At 39.5% G+C, this 22,298-nt stretch overlaps 2 protein-coding genes and 1 pseudogene across 5 annotated transcripts; 1 reads left to right on the top strand and 2 right to left on the bottom strand.

The window, feature by feature from the left end:
- Positions 1-4,309: 4,309 nt before the first annotated feature.
- Positions 4,310-6,098, bottom strand: med10 (mediator complex subunit 10). The gene is made up of 4 exons (XM_056741603.1): positions 5,833-6,098; positions 5,571-5,654; positions 5,213-5,315; positions 4,310-4,677 (listed from the first exon to the last, which is right to left on the bottom strand). The coding sequence occupies exons 1-4, from the start codon at positions 5,952-5,954 to the stop codon at positions 4,582-4,584; spliced, it is 405 nt and encodes a 134-aa protein (XP_056597581.1). The 5' UTR covers positions 5,955-6,098; the 3' UTR covers positions 4,310-4,581.
- A 453-nt stretch (positions 6,099-6,551) lies between these two features.
- Positions 6,552-22,045, top strand: ube2ql1 (ubiquitin-conjugating enzyme E2Q family-like 1). Of its 4 annotated transcripts, none has more exons than XM_056741602.1 (3): positions 6,552-6,894; positions 7,207-8,024; positions 18,887-22,045. In XM_056741602.1, the coding sequence occupies exons 2-3, from the start codon at positions 7,320-7,322 to the stop codon at positions 19,016-19,018; spliced, it is 837 nt and encodes a 278-aa protein (XP_056597580.1). In that variant the 5' UTR covers positions 6,552-6,894; positions 7,207-7,319; the 3' UTR covers positions 19,019-22,045. The 4 variants fall into 4 exon arrangements, with proteins under 4 accessions (XP_056597580.1, XP_056597579.1, XP_056597576.1 ...); XM_056741601.1 differs by having other exon boundaries at positions 7,202-8,024; XM_056741598.1 differs by having other exon boundaries at positions 6,552-6,973.
- LOC130415725 (transcriptional regulator ATRX-like) lies at positions 10,611-12,220 on the bottom strand (annotated as a pseudogene).
- Positions 22,046-22,298: the final 253 nt, after the last annotated feature.

Raw genomic sequence — 22,298 nt, 5'->3', positions numbered from 1 at the left:
GGTTTGATTCCCAACAGGCCTGTGATATTCAAATGAATGCTGCGGGATAAGCATATGAAAATCTCTTCTACTGGAAAAACATAACGGTTTCTAAAAACAAACATCATTTTGTTTTCTCCGTCTTAAAGGAATAGTTATGATTTTGAAATTTACTTTCTAAATGCAGATGCTGTCAATCCCTAAGTAATGCACACTCAATTAAACTTTGTGAAACATTTTATAAAACTGAACACTGATGCTTTAAATGAAAGGTTCACCCAAAAATGAATTCTGTCATCATTTACTCTGTTCCTTTAATAAGGGGAAGATTATGAGTGAAACCCATCTAAAGTTCTGTTTCTCTCATAAACCAATTGTTTAACTTCAGAAAACCTTATAAACCTTGGTATTTGATTGGCTTTTTTAGAGCTTGTATGGAAAAGAGCTGCATGAGGATTCTTTAAATATTCTGTGTATTCCACCGAATAAAGATTTGGTCAAGTGTGGGTAAATGATGGCAATTTTTTAGAAATTTTGGGAATGGACTGATCTCTTGCACCAACATGTTTGGATCTATTGTTCATCCATGCATCATCGGTTGTTTATTTGCCTGGAGAAAGTCGTGATTCAAGATCATATGACCAGCCATGTTTTGTGACTTGCTACGTTTTAATGAGAGAAGGATTGAAAGAGCAAGACGTCCATCTCCATGGAGACCAGAGGGATCTACAACATTGCCCTTTCTCTGAGCAACCCTCAAAGCTATACTTTCTACATCTGAATGAATCCAAGCCACGCAAAACCTGGGCATAGAAACGCAGCCCACTGCAAACATGAGCTCGCATACTGACCATAATGCATAGATGAGAAGAAACGGGCATCGTTTCTTCTCAGTATGGCATATAAACCAATGATGATAAAAAAATGGGTTAAAAGTGTTTGCTGGCACAATTTATGCATCTCTGTGGAAAACCAGCTGCCCGGATATTAGCATAGCATAATAGCATGCATGCAAACGTATGCCAAACCCGATCCATTTCAGCAAATTCAAAGCTATTGCAACCTTTGGCCCTAAAGGGCGAAAATATAAATGACAATCTCACACACATGCGAGGATGAGCAGTTTGCTTAGAACATATGTGTGTGCGTATGTGTCTGTCTGTTAAATATGCATCAGTTCTTTTCCGACACATGCCCGTCTTTCTCCACCCCCTATACGGTGGCTTTTGTCTTCGCCTTCGGAAGGCGGGGTACGTCACCATGGTGACTGTTGCAACAGAAGGCTGAAGGGTTTGACTTCCTCATGACCTTCACAGAGGGGGTGATTGTCCCTGAAATAGAGCCAGAGCTCTCCCTTATGTGGAAAGTGTTCAATCAAGAGGAAAAAAATGATCAGACTGTCCGGCGCTCTTTTTTGGATTGCATGCGCAAATGCAATCGCAGTCTGTATGAAGCGCCTTTCATTAGCATAAACAATTCCGAGAATATTATCAAAGGTAGCATGAGGATGCCCACGAACCAAAAGAAGGACGTGCACGGGCCTGATTGTGTAGACCTCGGATGTAAAATAAGGATCAAAGGGACATTTTTGGTTTGTGTATAGATCTAATACAAGCCAATTTGTTGGGGGAATAAATCTGGTGAATTAGTATGCAAACAAAGTGACTATGCTTTCTGATGTTACATGGGAAAGAATCCAATAGAACAGTATTGGTGGTGTTAGCCGAGACAACCATACTGTGACTAGATAGTATAACAGTTTGGACAAGACACTAGAGACATAACCAGATCTTAAAGGTATACTTCACCCAAAAACGAAAGTTCTGATCCCTATTGACTTTCATTGTATGGACACAAAACAACTGAGACATTTCTCAAATTATCCTCTGTTGTGTCATATACCGGTTTTAAAAGATATAATGGTCAGTAAATGATGCCAGAATTTTCATTTTTGATTTAACTATCCCTTTAAATTTCTAGGATTGTTGTATCATCCTATACCCCTCAAAAAGTTACACAATTTCAAAGGGCAGTTCATCATTTACCCACCCTCAGATTGTTCCAAATCTGTATACATTTCTTTGTGCTGCAGAGCACAAGGGAATATATTTGGAAGAATGTCAGTAACAAACAGATCTCAGCCCCCATTTACTGCCTGGATAGGAAAAATAAATGCTGTAAAAAAAAAAAAAATGGTTAACCAGGTTCACCTCATTTTTAAGTTAAATCAAATTAGCTTTATGAGTCAATTAAAACTTCAATTATATGTTAATGTATGTTATAACCATAGACTGTATAAAATATGGACGTAATGTCCGTGACGTCACCGGTAGATTTCTGAGGAGCTGTTTTGAAGCTTAAAGTGGGCGGAGCCGGCTGTCGCTACTTAGGAGTGCATCTCTCGCGGATAAACGAAAATGGCAACGAGGAAGGACGTGGTTGGAGCTGAGGCGCCTGGTTTGCTGAAACCACTTGTCACTCAAGTGCCCACTCACCTAATTTTCAGAATTATAAGGCCTAATATAAGGGTGAGTTACAAAACATTCACCCTCCTCTCAGTTGTCATGAAGGGCAAAATTAGATAGACAAAAATATTTGTTTGTACCTGGCTGTAAACATGTTTTTTTCTGCTGTAAAGTTGGGCATTTTTACATAGGGCTCAATGAGATTCTACTCTCTTTGGATCCGGTCTCTAGCAGCCAGTCGACGAATTGCTGTTTACATCACTTCCGAGTTGGCTTCACGAGAGATCGTAAGTTTGCCGCTTGGTTACAATTAGATATTTTAAGTCAGTACAATATAATTAAGTTCAATTGTCTCATAAAGCTGATTTGATCAACTTAATAATGCTGATCTGATTTTTTTACAGTGTATGGGAGTCAATGGGGGATGAGATCTGTATCTAACTCTACCAAATATCTTCCTTTGTGTTTAGGAGAACAAAGAAATGTGTACAGGTCTGGAACAATTTCACGGTGAATAAATAATGAATTTTCCATTTTTGTGTGAACTATCCCTCTAAGAATACCATGATCATGATCAAAGACTTATGGTCTATTTTTTGCCAATAAGAAACAACCTAGTAACTATTAACAACACCTAGCATCTGTCGACTCGTAACACTACTAATTGGTTTCGAAATCCTACGTTAATATGAATATGTGCACTAATATTTGTATTGTAATGATACAAGAAATTGAGTGATACAAAATTCTTGAAGGTTGTGGTTGTTTAGGCATGCGTCATCACTTGCAAGCAAGTGGAGGTGGAAGAGGTGTTTGTTGAAATGAAGGTCATACTATAGATTAACAAATTATTCACTTCATGTGAGTCACAAGATCCTCGCTATTCAGTTACAAAAATGTCAAGGCAGTGAACAAAGCCTGACTGCTTCCCACTACGTGTGAGAACATGCACGCCACCTCTTCGACATCCCCAGTATCTGAAAAGGAGCTTTCTTTACAAGTGCTACTACATCTTCTCTTAGAAGGTAGGCAGCATATGCTCTGAAAAATAAAGGTGCTTCACGATGCCACAGAATACCTTTTTTGTCTAAATGTTTCTATAAAGAAGTTCTTCTAGAAAGTTTCTACATATTTTAAAAAGGTAAAACAGAGATGGTTCCTTAAAGAACCTTAGACTGAATGGTTCTTTGTGAAACAAATTTTTTTCTCTTTATGGGATCGTTGTGAAGAAACATTTAAGCACCTTTATTTTTATGAGTGTAGAAAACAAACAGAACTGTTAGAAGAATGGGAAGATCAAGTATTTCAATACATTGTGGATTTCACGAACAATGTTTCCGTTGAGTGTTAATAATATACGTGTATACGTAATTGTCTCATAAGAGCGCTCAATTCAGTGACTAACCATACAGCAGATGGTCAAAGTTTGAAGTTAAAGCCCCCACCACTTGGACAAAGGTCATTTCAGGAAGACAAATATTTGAAGCTTTACCTTGCTAATAACAAATCATTCATTGCTGAAAGACAGCCATTCATGTTCTGACTGCAATAACACATGAATTAATAAAGAACTTTAATCTGAATCATTATCGTCACGAGACACCTGCATGTCATCACAGGAAAAAGCTGCCCTTGGGATGTCATCTAAAGGATTCGGTTCGCAGTTATCCTCCAGACTCTTAGGCACTGATGCCATGTGGCCAAAAGAGAAAACTTACGAATCAATTCCATCACCACGACACCAGACAGCGGCGCGTAACATAGAAGTAACTTAATGAACTTGCTCTCATATAACCAAAAGGAGGTGTAGAGACATTTGTCTTACATCAGAGATAAACTTGTTCAAATAAACAAAAGACTTGTTATGATTACAAAATAATCATTTTATTCAACGTAAAATAAAAATATGCTGCGAAAATTACAAAGCATGACAAAAAAGGCATTTGACTGTAGAATGCTCCAAAATATCCCTCAGTTCTCCAACCATTGTCTTGTGAAATACAAAGGCAAATAGAAAGATGGAAAAGCTGTATAAATTTGCATATTTGACTGATGATTTCGATCTTAAAAAACATGTTATATTAATATCAACATATGTACATCTTGTATTTGAAGTTGTATGGCACTGGTAAACGTTTCATGAAGGAGGGTCGTCGCCATGAATAGCCTTATATTTACCCATCTCTTCGGGGAAAACCTTCCCCAGCTCAGAGATAAGGAGGCTTTTAAATTTCTGAAAATACAAAAGAAACCACAGAACACAGTATGAGGGTGTGTCTTTTTTACATTACTCCCACTGCACACAGTCTAGTTGCTAGCATCTGATATAAAGCTTGATCTATGTACATTTATAATACGCAGTTGGCAGTTTAAGCTAAAGTTTTATTACTCTATCTAAAATGATAGTTACATGAGACTAGCATTACCATAAAATAAAGGTATTACTATCAATATAGTACATAAGATTAAAGATGTGCTAGTATGTAAGAGTAAGGTAAACTTGAATAGGCAATCATTTGTTTAATATACATATAATCACAGTTTTCCAGCAAATTCAAACGCCTACAACTGCCCATTTATTTGTACTACAGTGGTTACACCCATATCAAAGCTATTCATCTTAAATGGAGAAATGACGTTTGTAAATGTGAAACAATAAAATATTTAATATATCAGTATTACTCCTTAACCCCATGCACCAATGCACTCTAGCACCTAGCTTTATTCAAAAATAAAGAGAACTAATCGGTTGTTAGACCAATACTCACTGTCAAGGTGTCAATCTTTCCTTTGACCTGTTCATTTTTAGCCAACGCTCTCTCCAAACACTCCTTGGTATAGAGTTGAGGGTTACGGCCCTGATCGATGTATCTGTGGGCATAGTTGAAAAATCAATAGTGATAGTTCATAATTATGCAAATCTGTGATATCTAATCGTTCCTAATAATAACAAGATTGTGAATTAAATAGTTACTGAACCCATAGGTAGTTGACAAAAAAAAACGTAAAGTAGTATGGAACTAAAGAACATTTATAAATAATGTTCAAATAATACATTGTAATATAAACATTACTGTTAAAAGACAGGAACGATTTTGTTAGTGTTAATTATTACAAATGACTTACTCAAACACCTCCAAAGGTACATTGATATCATGAAGCTGTTGTCGGCATTTCTCAATGTCTTGTAGTCCAGTAATCATAAAGTTCCTGCAAAGATGAATAACCAGATTTTCAATCACAAACCTATATGGTCAACCACACTGTTAGTGAGCTAAACAACAACCACTGCAGCGTCAGGGAAACTCACAGACATCATAATAGTTTAGCTATTTTTTGTAGCGATCATTATATTTCGTAATTCTGCTGAGGTTAAAAGATAACTCACAATTTCTGATTCAGTCCGGTTTGACTACTGGGTTGAAAATCGCTAACGATAATCCCGAGTTGACGAATGTTCTCGATGAATTTCTCGAGGTGTTCCTCTAGATTATCAAACTTCTCCGCCATTTTGGCCTGTGTTTACATAGAGTTAAGTATGTGGTGAAGTAAATCGGGATGAAATTATAAAAGTATTAACAAAAGACGGGCATCTGTTCATGTTACGTAGCTCCCATGACAGCGTCCTGCTTTACGGCAGCCTTCTAACCAATAGCGTCAGTGAATGCACCGTTGCCTTGGTAACAGACTACTTCATTGTGCTGCAAAGCGTTTCCGATTGCTGCAATGACTCTGTTGGACAACGTTCCGAAAATATTGGAAGATCCACAGCGTTTACTCTAAAAACATTTGATTCGACTTCATTCCGCTAATAATGCGACACACGTATTATATATAACAAAAATATAAAATGATTGGTCATTACTACACACATGTATGGTTCGTTTATACAGACCAAAACGCTTTTATAAATATAAATGTAACCGTCTGCTGCTAAACCATTTTTAATACAGGGTCTGACTAAAACGGGGTTTATTAACTCATTGGCATAACACAGCTGATGCGTCTGAAGTCCGACCCCCATTCCTCCTCTGCACATTAGCGCAAAGACGCATTATTTATCCCCCCACCCGTCTCCCGACAAGCCACGCCTCCTTTGGCAGGATTGGTTAGTAAGGCGCTTGCAGCCGATCAGTGATTGGACAAACGAGTTGTCAATCATACAGCCGTAGAACCCCAGCAAACAGTGGCCAGTTCTGGGGCGGGACTTGTCGAAATACGGGTGGGAAGAAAAAATAACGCGTGCAAGACACTTGATTACTCATTCCGTCCAGGTACAGCGGATGCCGGCCGACCAAAGGCGCTCCGCTTCTGCTATTCTTGTATGTGTGTGTGCGAGCACACTCCGTGCCAGTTTATCGGACCCGTTCATTTAGAGCAACATTACAATTGCATCAGCTGCGTTTTCATCAAAGGCTTTGCTTCATAGGGAATTATTGGAGTTACTGGGGTAATTACACCATCTTTGCACTTCTGTGGCAATCATCAGATGTTTTTCACGATTTGGTGCAATCAGACGATTAATCGGGGTAAGCCAGAAAATCGGGAGAAACAACTAAATGAGTTTGTGTTACAAATGATGAGATAAAAGAGTTAAACACTGTGAATGGGTGTCTGTCTGTCGCATATGTGAGTGTCTTGCATTGAGTCGACCATTTCAAATCGACAATCCAGACATTTCTTTTAAATACGCGCGTTGAATTTATGTACACTATATAAAATGCGTTATAAATAACCGTATCGCTCTTGTGTTTCAGCGCAGTCGTGCAGAGAAATGATGCATTGAGGACGGGCTGCTGTGCGGTCATATCTTCCGAGCTCCATTACGCGCATCTCGATCGGGAGAACTGTAAATATTTCGTGCAGAAAAACGCAATGGCGACTCTTTTGCGCAAAATCGGCCTCATTCGCCTGCACGACCGCGACACGGAGGACCCGAAGCATCACCACCAGGGCTCGCTGAAAGGGACTAAAGGGAGTCAGAAAAACAACACGAAGCACTGCAACGCCAGCAACGAGACCAACAACATCCTCAGCACGCCAGAAATCAAAGCCAAGCGCTTCGACGTGTCCGGTAAGGACAAGGCGGTCGCCAAACAGGACAAACCGAGCAAGGACGCGAAGGAGAAACAGCAAACGGGGGGTAGCAAATCGACGAGCGCATCCGTGATGCCTCCGCTCGCGGCGAACCGACAGCACTGCACCCAGGTGCGGACGCGGAGGCTGATGAAGGAGCTGCAGGAGATCCGGCGGCTAGGTGATAACTTTATAACGGTGGAGCTGGCGGACGATAACCTCTTTGACTGGAACGTCAAGCTGCACCAGGTGGACAAGGACTCGGCGCTGTGGCAGGACATGAAGGAGACCAACACCGAGTACATACTGCTGAATGTCACCTTCCCCGACAATTTCCCTTTCTCTCCGCCGTTCATGCGCGTCCTGACGCCGCGGCTGGAGAACGGATACGTGCTGGACGGCGGCGCGATCTGCATGGAGTTATTAACGCCCCGCGGCTGGTCGAGCGCTTACACCGTCGAGGCCGTGATGAGGCAGTTCGCTGCCAGTCTGGTCAAAGGACAGGTGAGAGTGGCTCGTGCGCGTTGGTTTCTCCATCGTTTTTCTTGACACCATCCATCATTTTTTGCATCTGTGTACAGGTGATGTTTTGCCATCAATAACCATGCAATACATGGCAGCTCGGTGTATGTGTAAACCATCAATTTAATAGGCTACCAAGTCCACGCATTCTAACAGCGTCCATGTTGCATATTGCATGTGAATGTAATTGCATAGCAATGACAGTGTGATTTCCTTTACAAAAGTGAACCGTGATTATACTTGAAACCACGTTTTCTGTTACATAGTTACTAAACTTTTACAATGATAATATAACCATGGTATATTTCATAAGGGAATATATTGCTTATTACTTAGCAATTCCAGTGGACATTGTAGGGAAGTGTAATGGTTGTTTCATTATGTCACATTGCATACTATGCAGATATTTAATGGGACAGTTCACCCAAAAATGAAAATCTGTCACCATTTCCTTACCCTCGAGTTGTTCTAAACCTGTATAAATATCTTTGTTTTGAAGAACACAAAGGATGATATTTGGAAGAATGTAAGTAACTTTACAGGTCTCATCCCCATTTACTTTCATAGTAGGGAAATATATACAATTGGATTCGATGTGGCATGAAATCTGTTTGGTTACTTCCATTCTTCAAAATATCTTTCTTTGTGTTCAGTAGAACAAAGAAATTTGTACATGTTTGGAACTATCTGAGGCTAAGGAATTGATGAGAGCAATTTTAGTTTTGGATGAACTGTCCCTTTAAATATTGCATTGCAAATGCTACATTCAAAATGAATACTCCTTATAATATAGTTCAATTTAGAACCATGATAAACCTTAAATGAATTATTGGATTTTCCTGGGGATTGGAGTTTTTCAATATAAGTTTTTTATGGAACCCACATCAAAGCCGTCTTGCTATTGATTCAAGCCCGAAAACCTTAGTCTGATGCTATTTTTAGTACCAAATGAGTGCTGCGGTGGTTTTAAGACAAAGAACCGCAATCGTCTGCTATTTTTAGCACCAGATGGGTTCTTCTATTGTTTCAAGTATAAAGAACCTTAATCAGATGTCATTTTTGCACCAAGGGGGTTCTGCTATTGTCTCAAGGCAAATAACCTTAATCTGCCGCTATTTTAGTCCATTTATCTTGAGGGAAGCATGCAGTCTTAACTTGTAATGTGATTAGATTGGCTACATAGATAGATCACACTGGTCATTAGATGGTACCGCTCTGTCGATGACTGCAGTGACCAGCGTGGATCATGAAAATGGATGCAAATCCATATCCAACGTAGAAACCAGCCATTAACCCACTGCTGTAAATTATAGAGAAAGGGCCCGTTCAGCTTCTCTTACCTCGACATGTCAGAAGCTCTTAAATGGTAAATTCATGATGAGCCTGAGGCGGCAGTGACTGGATAACCATTTTTCCTCAGATGACCCATAGCACTCGAGGGTAATTACCATTTTAGCTGCTGACACATCACACCCCCAATTAACATGCAGTGATTGCGTGAGAAAGAGAAACGACGGGCCACGTTTCATCTTTTACCGCAGAGCATTTATGGTTTATCGTCCTTGGATGTAATACATTAAATGTCAATAATATTTCTCCGTCATTAAAACTGCTCTGACTGTCATTTAAAAAATGAATTGAAGTTTTTGTTAATTTGTGCTCTGTTGGTTACTGAATAACATTCGCCAGTATATCTTTTCTTTGTTTACTGTAAATCAAAAACATAATAGAAACATATATCTCATCCTACATTGTTTGACCAACCACAGAATATTATTGAATATAAAATAATCCAAATGATTGGAAATCAAAGGTCCTTAAAGGGTAGTTCACCCCAAAATGAAAATTCTATCATCATTTACCCCTCTGTCATTTCAAACCTGTATGACTTACTTTCTCCCGCAGAACAAAATAGATGATATTTAGAAAAATGTTGGTTACTGAACATTTGCGGTACCCATTCAATTCTATTGTGTGGACACAAAACCGATGCAAGTCAATTGGTGCCACCGTTGTGAGTTTACCAACATTCATCAAAATATCTTCTATTGTGTTCTGCAGAAGAAAAAAAGGTCTAACACGTTTTTTTATTTTTGGGTCCCTTTAAAATCAACTTCAATATTTGGCTCTGGATTCCATTCAAGTTGATGTCCTCTTTGTCATGTTACGTAAGCATGCCAGAATAAATCACACACAGGCATCTGTGTGGTGCTATGATGCAGAGGGTAATGCTGTTTAACCGTATCTGGGACATGTAGGTTACGTAATCTCCTCCCGGGTTATCCCAGAATGAACAAGGCCAAGCCTGGCCATTGACTGATCTTCATTCACAGGATTACCCATCAGGCACTTTACAAGGGTACCGCTGAGCGATGAGCGCTACACCAAAATAGCGCACTGAACACCGCCGATGCCTTTAGGACGCTGCAGGTGAAGCGCTGATGCAAAAAACCTGTATTCACATTGACGCGACCCCCCATGGGTTGCCCTCTTCCTCGCCAGTGCCCTGGTATGGGATCTCATGCGTGATGGAAGCGATTTCCAGGAGAGACGGTAAACACAATAAAGCTTAATTAAGGCTCCATTGGTTCCTTTTAATCCCAAAATCACAGGCTTTTCTTGGGGAGATTGTGGAGCCTCTTCTCGATTGGGCTCATGCTGTTACTTCTGGGCCATTAGAGCTCTGTCTGACCGATAGGAGCCTGAGGGAAGAGAGAGTTATTTCTGTCTCGCTGTCCCTGCTGTCTTGCATCAGCACTGGCACTCGACCGACCTCAGTCCTGGGGCATCGGAAACTACATTCCGTGTTTGCTCACTTAGTGGATGCTGGGTCGGCGAGAGTGTTTATCTCATGCGTAGTCTGCAGTGGCATGTCATTTATATGATAATGCTTCCGATGCAGAAAACTGAGGCTGCTCCTAAAGGGATAGTTCACCCAAAACGAGAATGTTTTATCGTATGCTGTTTGACATGCTAGGTAGAGCTCTTTTCTAAACAACAGAAGTAGATGGTGATTTGTACTGCCAGGTGTATAAACAGAATCAAATCTTATTTGTGCTTAATGTCACTGTTTGGAGTGATGTTAACACATTTTGTGTTACAAGCCCTGTCTGGCGGGGGAGCTCGTTGATGTAAGCGACATGCTTTTTAATGAGGCTCGAGTCAAAACTCTTGCAGTGGGATTTGGCAGGCCAGAGGAGTCCGGTGGAGAATACCTGTGTTGGGACGGTGTATGTGTGGCCCTAATGCAGACAGAATCGTACCTATTTTCGAAATCATCATCGTCCACAGACAATGAAGGAGCCGGCTGGATGTTCATCTCATCATTGAAAGACTGCTGAAAATTTCCAAAGCCATGCAACATTACGCCCTCTGTAAGCAGTTTGATCCTCTGATCATCCGAGTCAGTACCTCGCCCGCTCTCCAAATCCTGGCCCCCTACTTCGCATGAGGAACTCCCACCATGTTCCATCATCCTGGCGACTTTGCAAGCTCTTCCCCTTTTCATTCGGGCTGCTGACCCCTGGTCCTGTGAGCCCCTCCTCAAAGATGCGGAGGAAAATGAAGACGATGACAATGATCTATCTTTTAGGTTTCACTTACTAGAGCTTCAGTCTGGAGGCGTGGTTTTCACCAGCCCATAGAGCCCCTGCTTCCTGACTTGTCGGTTTACCTCATCACCGAAGCACTTGAGGCACCTCAACTGAATCAGAAACATCTTCAGCTAGACCAGCATCCTTAGCAGCTGGGCTCACAGTGGTGTGCCCACCTCTGTGAATGGATCTCATGCGTTTATTGTACTCTGCTAATGACTATTTTTTTGAGTCATTCTTGTCTCCTTCGCTGTCGCCTTTATTGTCACCCTCATTGTCGCCCTCTTCAGCATCATTACCACAGAAAGTCTCCACCTCTTCTTCCTCGATCATTACCTCAATCTCCACCCTATTGTCCTCCAGCTTGGCCCCACGTTTCTCCAGTTCTCCATCTGTTATGCTGCTCTCTGTCTTCTGGTACTGTCATCAGGTGATGGAAAGAGAGGTGGAGGTGATAGCTCCTTTGCAGACCAGTACACGAGTGAGTTTGACCACTAGCTCTTTAGTGAGAGCAGAGTTCTGTGACGCCATCGACTTTCTCTATTTTGCCTTCCATTTTGGCTTATTAGGTTCTATAGCAACATGGCTGTGATGTTTGGCACTGGTCAGCTCATGGTCCAGGGCATCCTGTAATGCAATGTTGGCTATTTGTAGATCATCCAAGACAGCACGAAACATCCTCAGCTGCCCAATTCTACTTTCTTCCTCCTTCACTTTCTCCCCTGCTGCATTTGAACGATTGCCTTTAAAGAGAAACCCTCCCGGCTTAATCACAAAGGGCGCTCTGTGATCACCCTTTGCTTTTTACATTTGTACTTTTACAATGTATTAAACATTTGTTTCTGACTATGTGCAATTCCCTGGAATCGAACCCATGACCTTGGCATTGCTAGTGCCATGCTTTAACCACTGAGCCACAGGAAAGCTTTTCCTCAAACTGATGGTTGGTTTTTGAACCTTTACCATGTTGTCCAGAACCAAGTTGCAGGCCAACACCAGTTCCACCAATGGCTCGGGATTGCACACATAACAGTACCATTTGCTTTCGTCTTCTAGGATGCTGGACAGCTTCTTCCTCCCCAGGTTACGCAGCACACATTTCTTACTAAAGTTATTGCTGCAATAATCGCAGCCAATCAGACTGCCTCCTTCTGCACTCCACCTGCATTGCTCATTTGAATTTAATCCAAAGCGATTTACAGGTGGGGATCCATCCATGCTCATCCATCCCCTCTGAATCCATGCTGATGCCGTTTTACCCTCTCATTCTCGTATCCTTTCTATCTGTCAGCAGCGTCTTTTTGCTGCCTTTGAACTTGTCTGCTGCGAAAATCATCGCCTTCATCCCCAACAGGCTCCGGCAGCAAAAACACTGTTCCCTTGGGCAGGAAGTGTCAGGGTCATTGGAGTGAAAGGATATTAAATCCACTGCTCCACTCTCAGACAAACATCAGACTCATTCATCCCACTGTGTTTTATGACAACAGTCGGTTTCCTTCTTGACAATCTGCGGATGACATTCCTGCTGTCGAGTTGCCTTGGGCGTCCTCAACAGCAGGACTGTAATCGTCAGGTCGTTCAAAGAACTGTTGTCAAAGAAAAGGTGATGGCATTTTATAATGGTCTTATCATTTCTTTGAATGCCTTCCTTCAACTTCTTAAGAAATAGAATGTCATTATGGGATACTTTTGTGTTCTCTTCTTCAGAACCTTTAAAATCATACTCAAGAACACGAATTGCATCACTCGGTGTAATAGAAGGAAGGTCCTTGACTGTAACATGACACAACTGTGATGACTCCGAATGTGGCGAAGAATAGCCTGCTTGATCCATTTTGAAATTTATACTTTGGAAAGTTGGAAAATATGATATGTCATGTGATTTATGCAAAACTTGTGAGAGAAGTACGATAAAATACTGCTGCATCCGAAAGCCAGAGGGTGCTCTCGTGCAGAAACGCACTACAGAAGAAGACCATATCACACGTAGTTCTAGGATATGCCTAAAGGCATGTTTTTATCACTGTTCCTCAAGCCTCCTCAGGTATTTTCATGATTATAAAGTATATTTATAATGATCATGTTTGACGGGTGTTGGTTTTCAAATGCACGTTATAAGCGACTCAACTCGCAATGCTTTTAGATTGAGCAGCATTTCCTACTGAACCCAGAGACGTGCTTCACGAACAAGCTGCGCATCAATATAATAATCGAAACCTCGCATTACTGCAACCAGCTTGGTTTCAGCAGGATTTAGTGGCAAACACGAATAATCATGCACATGTCTATTTTGTACACCGTAGGCAATTCACACACTTTAAAAAATCCCTACAAAGATAAATAAGTAACTTGAACATAGAATTTTTAGTTACAGGAGTCAAATGATTGTTATGCATATACTGAACAAAATTATCCTAAACATGTTTCTAACAAAGATTATTTTGTGGACTGGACTTTTGGCCAAAATGCGTCAGAAAGCCCAACTTACAAAGCAGTGTATTCTGAACAAGCAATACTGCAAGAGTTTGAAAGTTCCCAAGATGCATTGCAGCATGTTCAATTCTGTGTTTCTAATTTGTTTTTTCTTTTAAAGATAAGTGATTTAGTTCTTACTGGCTTAATTTATGCTTAAATATCGTTGTTACTGTTTGTTATCGGTTGAGTTTAGAGGTTTTTTTAATGAATGATGGACCTGTGTAAGTGCATGACACAACTGCAATGCCGGTATATAAACACTCAACACAAACGGTTTAAACAGTTATTTGATCAGTTTGGGTCTGTTTGAGGCAGAAAACATTAAGAATTTGTTGTAAAAGCCAAATTAATTTGTTTATTTTCACATTTAACAGTACTTAAAGAGTACTTGGTATATTTAATTTAGCTAATTTAAATTTTTTCATCCACACAACAGAAATGTATGAATTGCCTGAACAGCAGTAATTGGTCTGACAATAATATCTTTATTAGAAAAATAATACAATTAGAATTACATAAACAAACTAATTTAAGTTGGCTAAACAAAGTATCATTACTTTGAAGAGTTAAATAATATACGTTGAGTCAACACAAAAATTTTAACTGCATCAGGTTGTGTAATTTTTTATGTTGGCTCAATTCTTTTTACAGTGCAGTGAAATATAGGTCTGGACAGCTTTTCTGAGTAATAAGCAAGTAATTAACATATTAGATTAAAGGTAATATTAAAGTACAGAATACTAATAATAGACAAAATAAAACACGGAAATCCTTATAGAAATATAGATAAAAAGATTGTAAATAAAAATAAGAATTTAAAACCAGGAACCAAGAGTCTAAACAGAATATGATCAGGGATCATTTACATTGAGCGCTATGGCAAGGGCCTTTGACATAATATGATCATCAATTTTTTGGCTAAAGATATATGGGATATATGAGTCATATGGTCTACTTGTTTAGATCTTTTGGAGCTCTACAGTGTTACTTATGCTCCTGTAGATCAACTGGTAAAGCAACAGCAATGGGTTCAAATCACATGCAAAACAAACACAGATAATATGTTACATTTTGGATAAATGCATCTGCCAAATGCATACGTATGCCTGATGTATGTCATTTATCATCCTCTTTTATTAAAAATCTTCTTTTACTCACCCTTGAAATGTTCCAAATCTGTATACATATCTTTGTTCTGATTTTTTGGGCATTTTTTGGGTTTATTGGACAGACAGTGATTTTAGAGAGGACAGGAAGCGAAGTGGCTGAGAAAGAGGTGGTGGGGTCCGGGAAAGGACCACAAGCCGGGATTCGAACTCGGGACGCACCAGTGTCATATGTCGGAGCGTTAACCACTTGTCCATCGGCTCCGATGAGAAAGATATTTGAAAGAATACTTGAAACAGTTATTGTCCACCATTGACTACCATAGTAGGGAAATTTGCGTTATAAATGTATTTGTTCTGTTGAACACAAAAGAAGATATTTTGAAGAATTCAGGAAAGCAAAAAGTGCACTTATGAACACTATTGTTATTTTTCCTACAATGGTAGTCAATGGTGGCCAAAAGCAGTTTGGTTACATGATTTTATTGGTGAACTGTGCCTTTAATTGCAACGAGCAGTGTATTTTGTGATTCATGAAAAAATAGGGCAAGTAATTATAAGAATATATTTCATTTTTAGATAAATTACGTACAATGGCATTAAATATGTTCTAAGACCATATTCAGGGTCTTTTTTGGTTTTATTAAATAGTTATTTTTTGTTTGTCTATTCACTACAGTGGCATACTGCATCTACTGTCCAACTTAAGGCTAGAAACCTCTTTCCCATTGTGAAGGCGCCTGTTAGGTCTTGCCTGGTTGTTGGCTGCCATTTTGAGCATGCTAGGCCAAAAGTGCTTTCTCTTGTCCTTAGAGCATTGGCAGAGCGTAGATGAAGCTTTAGGGGTTGGTGAGTCAGAGACATGGCTTATCTTAACACCTTGATTCATCACTGGACAAGTATGAGCCACTAGATTTCTGTGTGCACTGTGCAACATTTAAGTATATATGTTTATTCTTGTACCCTTATACTGATCAAATGTACGTCAACATAAAATCCTTTTTACATCCTAAGTATGTAATCCTGGTCTTATTCCAGTGTTTGCCATTTTAATTATGTATGTAATGACTTAAAATGACTTTCCTTTTCATCTGACATTTTGGAAAGTACCGCCCACTTTTCCCAATGCAGTATAATCCAGATTGATACATTTTGTGTTTTTGTCTCTCTTAATTTTCAGTTTTGCTCAAAAATACTTCAGATCACAGATGTAAATGTATTTCATGTTGACTTTATCCAAGCAGGGTTGTTTCTTCACCTTTGAAGGAGTCTTATGATCATTGGTTCTTCTCACAAAAGGGAGATTCATTGTCAAATCTTGATACATTCACAAAGACGTTCCTTGAAAATCCCTTGTTATGCTTCATAATGATCACCTCAGTGGAAAAATATAATATATTAGAACTAGATCTTTTTACTGTGAATGCACCATTGCATCACTTTTATTCTGTCTGAATGTGTTTTACCAGTAAAAAGGATGAACCCGGTGCAGCTAAAGCTTGTTTAAATAATTCAGCCTGAGGTTTTATAAAGCACAGCTTCTTGTGTCTTCAAAGCTCAGAGCAGTCAGCTTTGAAATTGAAAATTGAGAAACCTTTGAAACTGGTACATCCTACCAGCATTTATTCACACCACAATCAGTTTTTCACAAGTACTGCATGTCTGTTACATGATATATATGAAAAGAACTGAGGAAAACAGGTATACAAGTGTCACACTCCCACACACTTCGTGCCTTGATTTGTAATTCTCCGACTTATCAGAGATCAGACAGACTGAGAGAAATGAAATCTTTAGATGTTCTTTGATTCAAACGCTTCCTCACAGTAAGCTGTACAGATGCCTTCTGTAGACAAAACTGAGCACTTATTTCAGAATGTTAAATGCATTTTAACTTCTGTTTCTAACATATGTCATATCAAAAGTGTCTGTTATTTCCTTCTAAGTAGTTTACAAGCACTGCCCTGCAGTTAAGAAGTAAAGAATAGGAGTGACTGACATTTTAAAGTCTTTCTGTAGAAGATAACATTAATTGTATATTAGCTGAGAACCATTCAGGTTGAACTGCTCTAAAGACTTGGGGAATGTCTTTATTCCCATTTGACCACAAATACGCTATTCTTTTATCTGTTAATATTTAGTCTTGCAGTGACAGACTTTTGACTGGCAGGCAGTGTTATTAGAACTATTAACTTCAGACCGGCCCGGCAGCGAAGAAATGGCGCTGGCAGAGATGGCGAAGGTAGTAGGTAGGAAGAGGCAGACCCGAATTTGGTATTTTTTTATACGATTCTGCTTCAAACAACAATAAGTAAATGGGGATCAGAAGCGATGGTAGCATTTGTGGGAATTTACTAAAGGCTGAGAATCCAATCAACTTGAAAGTGCATTTAAGAAGTTCGCATGATGTATTTGTGTTTTGTTTTGTTTAAAACGGTTATAAAAAATATCACTAATTTCAACTCTAAGTTTGTTGCATTTTAGATGTACTGGTGTACAGTTATATACACAGCTTGTCCATCTTGCCACAATGAGAAGAATTGTGAGACTCGTACACAAGAATGACAAAACAAACAAACGTTCAGTGATGCTCAAAAAGTCAACAAACTTTTTTTTTAATTATATTTTGAACATTTACAGATTTGACAAGGTGTATGTAAATGTTTACCATGATATTACGCTATATCAAACCTATTTCTGCACCACTAAAAAGAACTGAAACTAAACTAAATAAAAAGACAAATTACAAAACTACATAAAAATAAAAACTAGTCATTTTTTGAAAACTATAATAACACTGCTGGCAGCAGAAATATGTTCTGGTCAATTCAACAACGTTATTGTAGAATTGCACATTTACACAGAACGTTCATCTGACATGTCGAACAAATCACAATTTTCATTTGTATGACATTAAAGGCCGACAAAATTGATACTGAACACTAAATTGAGGGGCCAAAACAAGATGATATACGGTAGGAATGGCCTTATATAAATTTTTGAAGGTATGATAGCCTTGAGCGAAATATTGCGGTATTGCGATTGCAGCTTAAAAATTTGCTATTTTAAATGCCTGGGTAAAAAAACCTGCTTTTTAACACAATATATTGTATTTTTAAGCAAAACAAAGTATTTGAAATAGTAGTAAACAGTACAGTATGTCAGGTTAAATCAGTGGTTAGATATATAAATATGAATAAATGAAATTCAAATGAGCAAACAGCAAATTAAGCATGAACAAAGAATAGCACAGTACCTGATGGATTCCTACACTTCACATTTTTTACTCATCTTTGATGAGACAAAGCTCAGACTCTGGGAACGGTATAGTGGGTTAAAAAAGGTGAGTTTTTAAAACCTTGGCATAACTTGAAACCGGTTATCGTCCCACGCCTTATATACAGTAGATGTGCTTGTTTACTGGTTGCTAAATGCCTCAAACACATCTCTGAATACCTTTCAAAGATGTTCCAATAACCTCATTAATATACATGTTCAGCTTGCTTGTCTGTGAAATCCATGTCTATTGTATTGGATGTTTGTTACGCAACGTCTTTGTTTTACGTTTATACCTGACATTATTCATATTTTCTCACTCAATAATTCACTTATTTTTATGGGGTGTCTTCAAAGCTAAAGCCAAAATGCAAACGTTGTGTTTTCTCCGCAGGGCCGCATCTGCAGGAAAGCAGGCAAGTCTAAGAAGGCCTTTAGTCGCAAGGAAGCCGAGGCGACCTTCAAGAGCCTTGTGAAGACCCACGAGAAGTACGGCTGGGTTTCCCCGCCCGTGTCTGACGGCTGATGTCAGCACCTTCCCCGGCGATCCTGACATGGCTTTTTTTAGTTGGGTTATCTTCTTTCTTCATCATCAAACTTAACCATGCGAACAAAACAAATGCTACCGCGTCATATCTCGCACATCTCGGAACATTCACAGTCCCGTCGCCGTTCTTCACACTTCATCAAGGTGCCATGGACACTGGCTGTGACATCACAATTGCTGGCTGTGACATCACAATTACTCATTAGCGGGCATCATTACGGCTACACGCAGCTGAGGAATTTGGAACGACGCTCCAAGCAAAGTGAAATGTGCGCCAATTCCACAACCATACTGTCTACCTGTCTGTATGTTTCCTTCTCTTTCTTCTTCCCCGTCCCGGCCATCTTTTTTTCCTTTAATAGCTGACAATGCATCGCACTGAACAGCGTCAGACTTGCCCCCATTTACATGCAAATGACTCTGTTAATACTTAATAGATAGGCAGATCATTAAAGTACATTCAAGGTTCCGTTGTTCTCGTTTCCTCCTCTTTGGCTGTGTTGTTTTTCACGGTTGGATGCAACATGATGATTGTAATTTATGTAGAGCTGTGCTCTTCTCTTTCTCTCTATTACTCTATGCGCGTGGCAAAATGTAGACATCACTGTGTTGCGTAGATGGTCATCGATTTCCAATGGAGAAAAAACTACTGTTGTTGCTTACGCAGAGGTCCGAGATAAAAAAAATGTGGTAGTGATCCGCCTCTGTTGGTCGTTCTATTTTTTGTTTTCGGGAGAAGACCAAAAGCTCTTAGTTCTGATGATTTAGATACCAGATGGCGAATGTCGACGTCCCAATGGGATATTCATGTACTGGCGAGAGAGTCACGGTTAGCATGTGACATGTACGGCGATGTTTGCACACGGGGTTAATATGAAATCTTTTATTCGTCCCCGTGGGGCACTAAACCTCGAAACAAAGCCGAAAATGAGCGGACTGAGCTCTTTGTAAGCGCCAGCATAAGGACATTGCTGTAACTTGGCAGGCTGAATGTCACAGCGGATGGCCTGAGGGCCTGAACCTACCAAACGTCCACACAAACTCAAATGTGTTGATTTACTTCAATACTATATCGGGTCAAAAATCGATTTGTGGGATGATTTTTCAAACCTTGCTCCGACTTTGCATGAGTGCTATTGTGCGTTTAAAGAACACTGGAAACAGTGGTCATAAAATGGCAGACAAAACCATGATGAGATCGTCTCGACTGCGTTCTGAGAAAATGGACTCTCGAGCGGGTCAGTGCGTACCTGGTACAGACACTGTCAATAAAAGCCAGAAGACAGACAGACAGAGAAATAGCGAGAGAAACGAGGAGGGTTCTTTGTTCAGCAGCCTTGAGGTATGAGGACGGCCCGTTTAGTCACATGATTGATGTTCTGAGAGCCGCACCCCGATGCCTTGATGTTTATTGACTTCTCCTTCAAATGTCAGCGTGAATCTGGAACAGCGCATCTTGAGACCGTAGAGATATAGGAGCTCTGTTGATTTTAGACTCCACCTATGGTGCTTTCCATGCTATATAAATGATTGGATAGATCGAGAGGGAAGATCATGTTTTAACATAATAGTTGAAACAACTGAAGAACGTCTTATTGTTTACCGACCCTCATGGCGTTCTAATTCCATATGATTTTCTGTCTTCGATAGAACACAAAAAAAAGTAACAAACGAAAACATATGAAAATTGAAAGCAAATGGGGTTGGGGATGTCAAGCTAAATATTAGCGTTAGCATCTCCTTTTGGAACAACATCAGGGCGAGTAAATAATTATTCGATTTCATTTTTCTTCTTGAACTTGAATAAGTAAGATGTGTTTGATGCCGTAACGTGTGATATTTTGAAGGTCAGCTCCAGACATGAAACAGCTCGTGCCAAAAGCTTAAAGTACTTGTCACCATTTCCTTGTGTGCTTTTCTGTGTAGCTGTTTTTGCTGTAGGACAACTCCGATCTTTTCAACCTTTGTCACAAGACGCTGCTAATAAATATATGGAATTCGAATAATGAAACAAGAAGATGCTCATGTATACAATAGTATAAAATAGCATCTGTGAGGGTTCTAAAGCAGGAAATAGTAAAAACTGAATTTAGACTGACTTATTAGCTGTATATGTGTTTATGATAATAAAGTTGTCAAATCCCGAAATTGTGCTTAAAAGGCAGTCTGGTTTTATTCCGGTCATCACCAACCAGAAAATATTGTGTTTGTGTTATTGCCGCAAATGCAACGCGCTAGATGTGGTGGCTTCATGCAACTTCGGTGTCTGGTTGCAGACGGTATCTTGTGTCACTAATGAAGAGCGTTTGGTCTTCCCCAGAGTCTGTTTGGACATTATTGAAAAGTGGTTTTGTGTTTTCCTATTTAGCGAGAGGAGATACTATACCAAGAACTTATTATTATAACCAGTCAAAAATATCTCGAAATTGGATGTTTTGCGGTTAAGGGAGCATCATTTTGTGATATAGTTTAGATCTGTAGTTCGCAGAAACAAACTAACAGAGTTAATCGTCAAAACGAGTGAGATGATTCTGTTGTATTATATCTGCATGTGGTCTGTGATTGTTAGCTAGCTAACTTGTTTTCTTTTTCTTTGGTTTTTCACCAAAAAAAATGAAAGTAACTAAAAAGCGCAGAATATGCTTCTTTGTGTTTTCTTTCTGTTCGTCTGAATTTTCTTTATTACTGTCCTGAAATGTCAAATTGTATTTTATGAATGTGTTTTAATTTATTTGTAGTTTGCCAAAATGACGATTTTGAAGCATGTTGCAGGCGTTGTCACTGATGATAAAAGAGAAAGAAAATAAATTAAAAATATAATATATGTACCTGAATGGAAAGGAGTCTGGTATATGTAGTGTCCTCAGGCTTTCACGGGGTGAAAGGTGAAACTACGGGACAATGTGTTTTCTGCACTGCATAAACATCATGCCAGGATGTGGTGAGAGCAAAACCAAACAGGAATGTGCAATAAAAGCTGTAGGCTGATTCCACCCTGCAGAAAGATTTTGTGTTTGTCTTCCTTCTGTGAAGTGTTTCTAAAGGAACACAGGCTGCTGTTTTGTCCAGTGGGGTGGACGGTATCAAATCACCCATGATGGTGAAGAATAATATCATCTTCTTGTGAGAAAGTGCGTAATGTAATATACATTTTCCCTCGTGATTATCATATGCACATTTCCAAAGTAAAGGGATAGTTTACATAAAAATTTGAAATTTAAATTTTTGAATCTGCTGTTACCCCACTATCCTAATGTGT

The sequence above is a fragment of the Triplophysa dalaica genome, chromosome 25 (genome assembly GCF_015846415.1).
Source record: "Triplophysa dalaica isolate WHDGS20190420 chromosome 25, ASM1584641v1, whole genome shotgun sequence".
Classification (NCBI taxonomy): Eukaryota; Metazoa; Chordata; class Actinopteri; order Cypriniformes; family Nemacheilidae; genus Triplophysa; species Triplophysa dalaica.
Note: the sequence above shows the minus strand (reverse complement) of the source record. Positions and strands in the feature narration are given on the sequence as shown.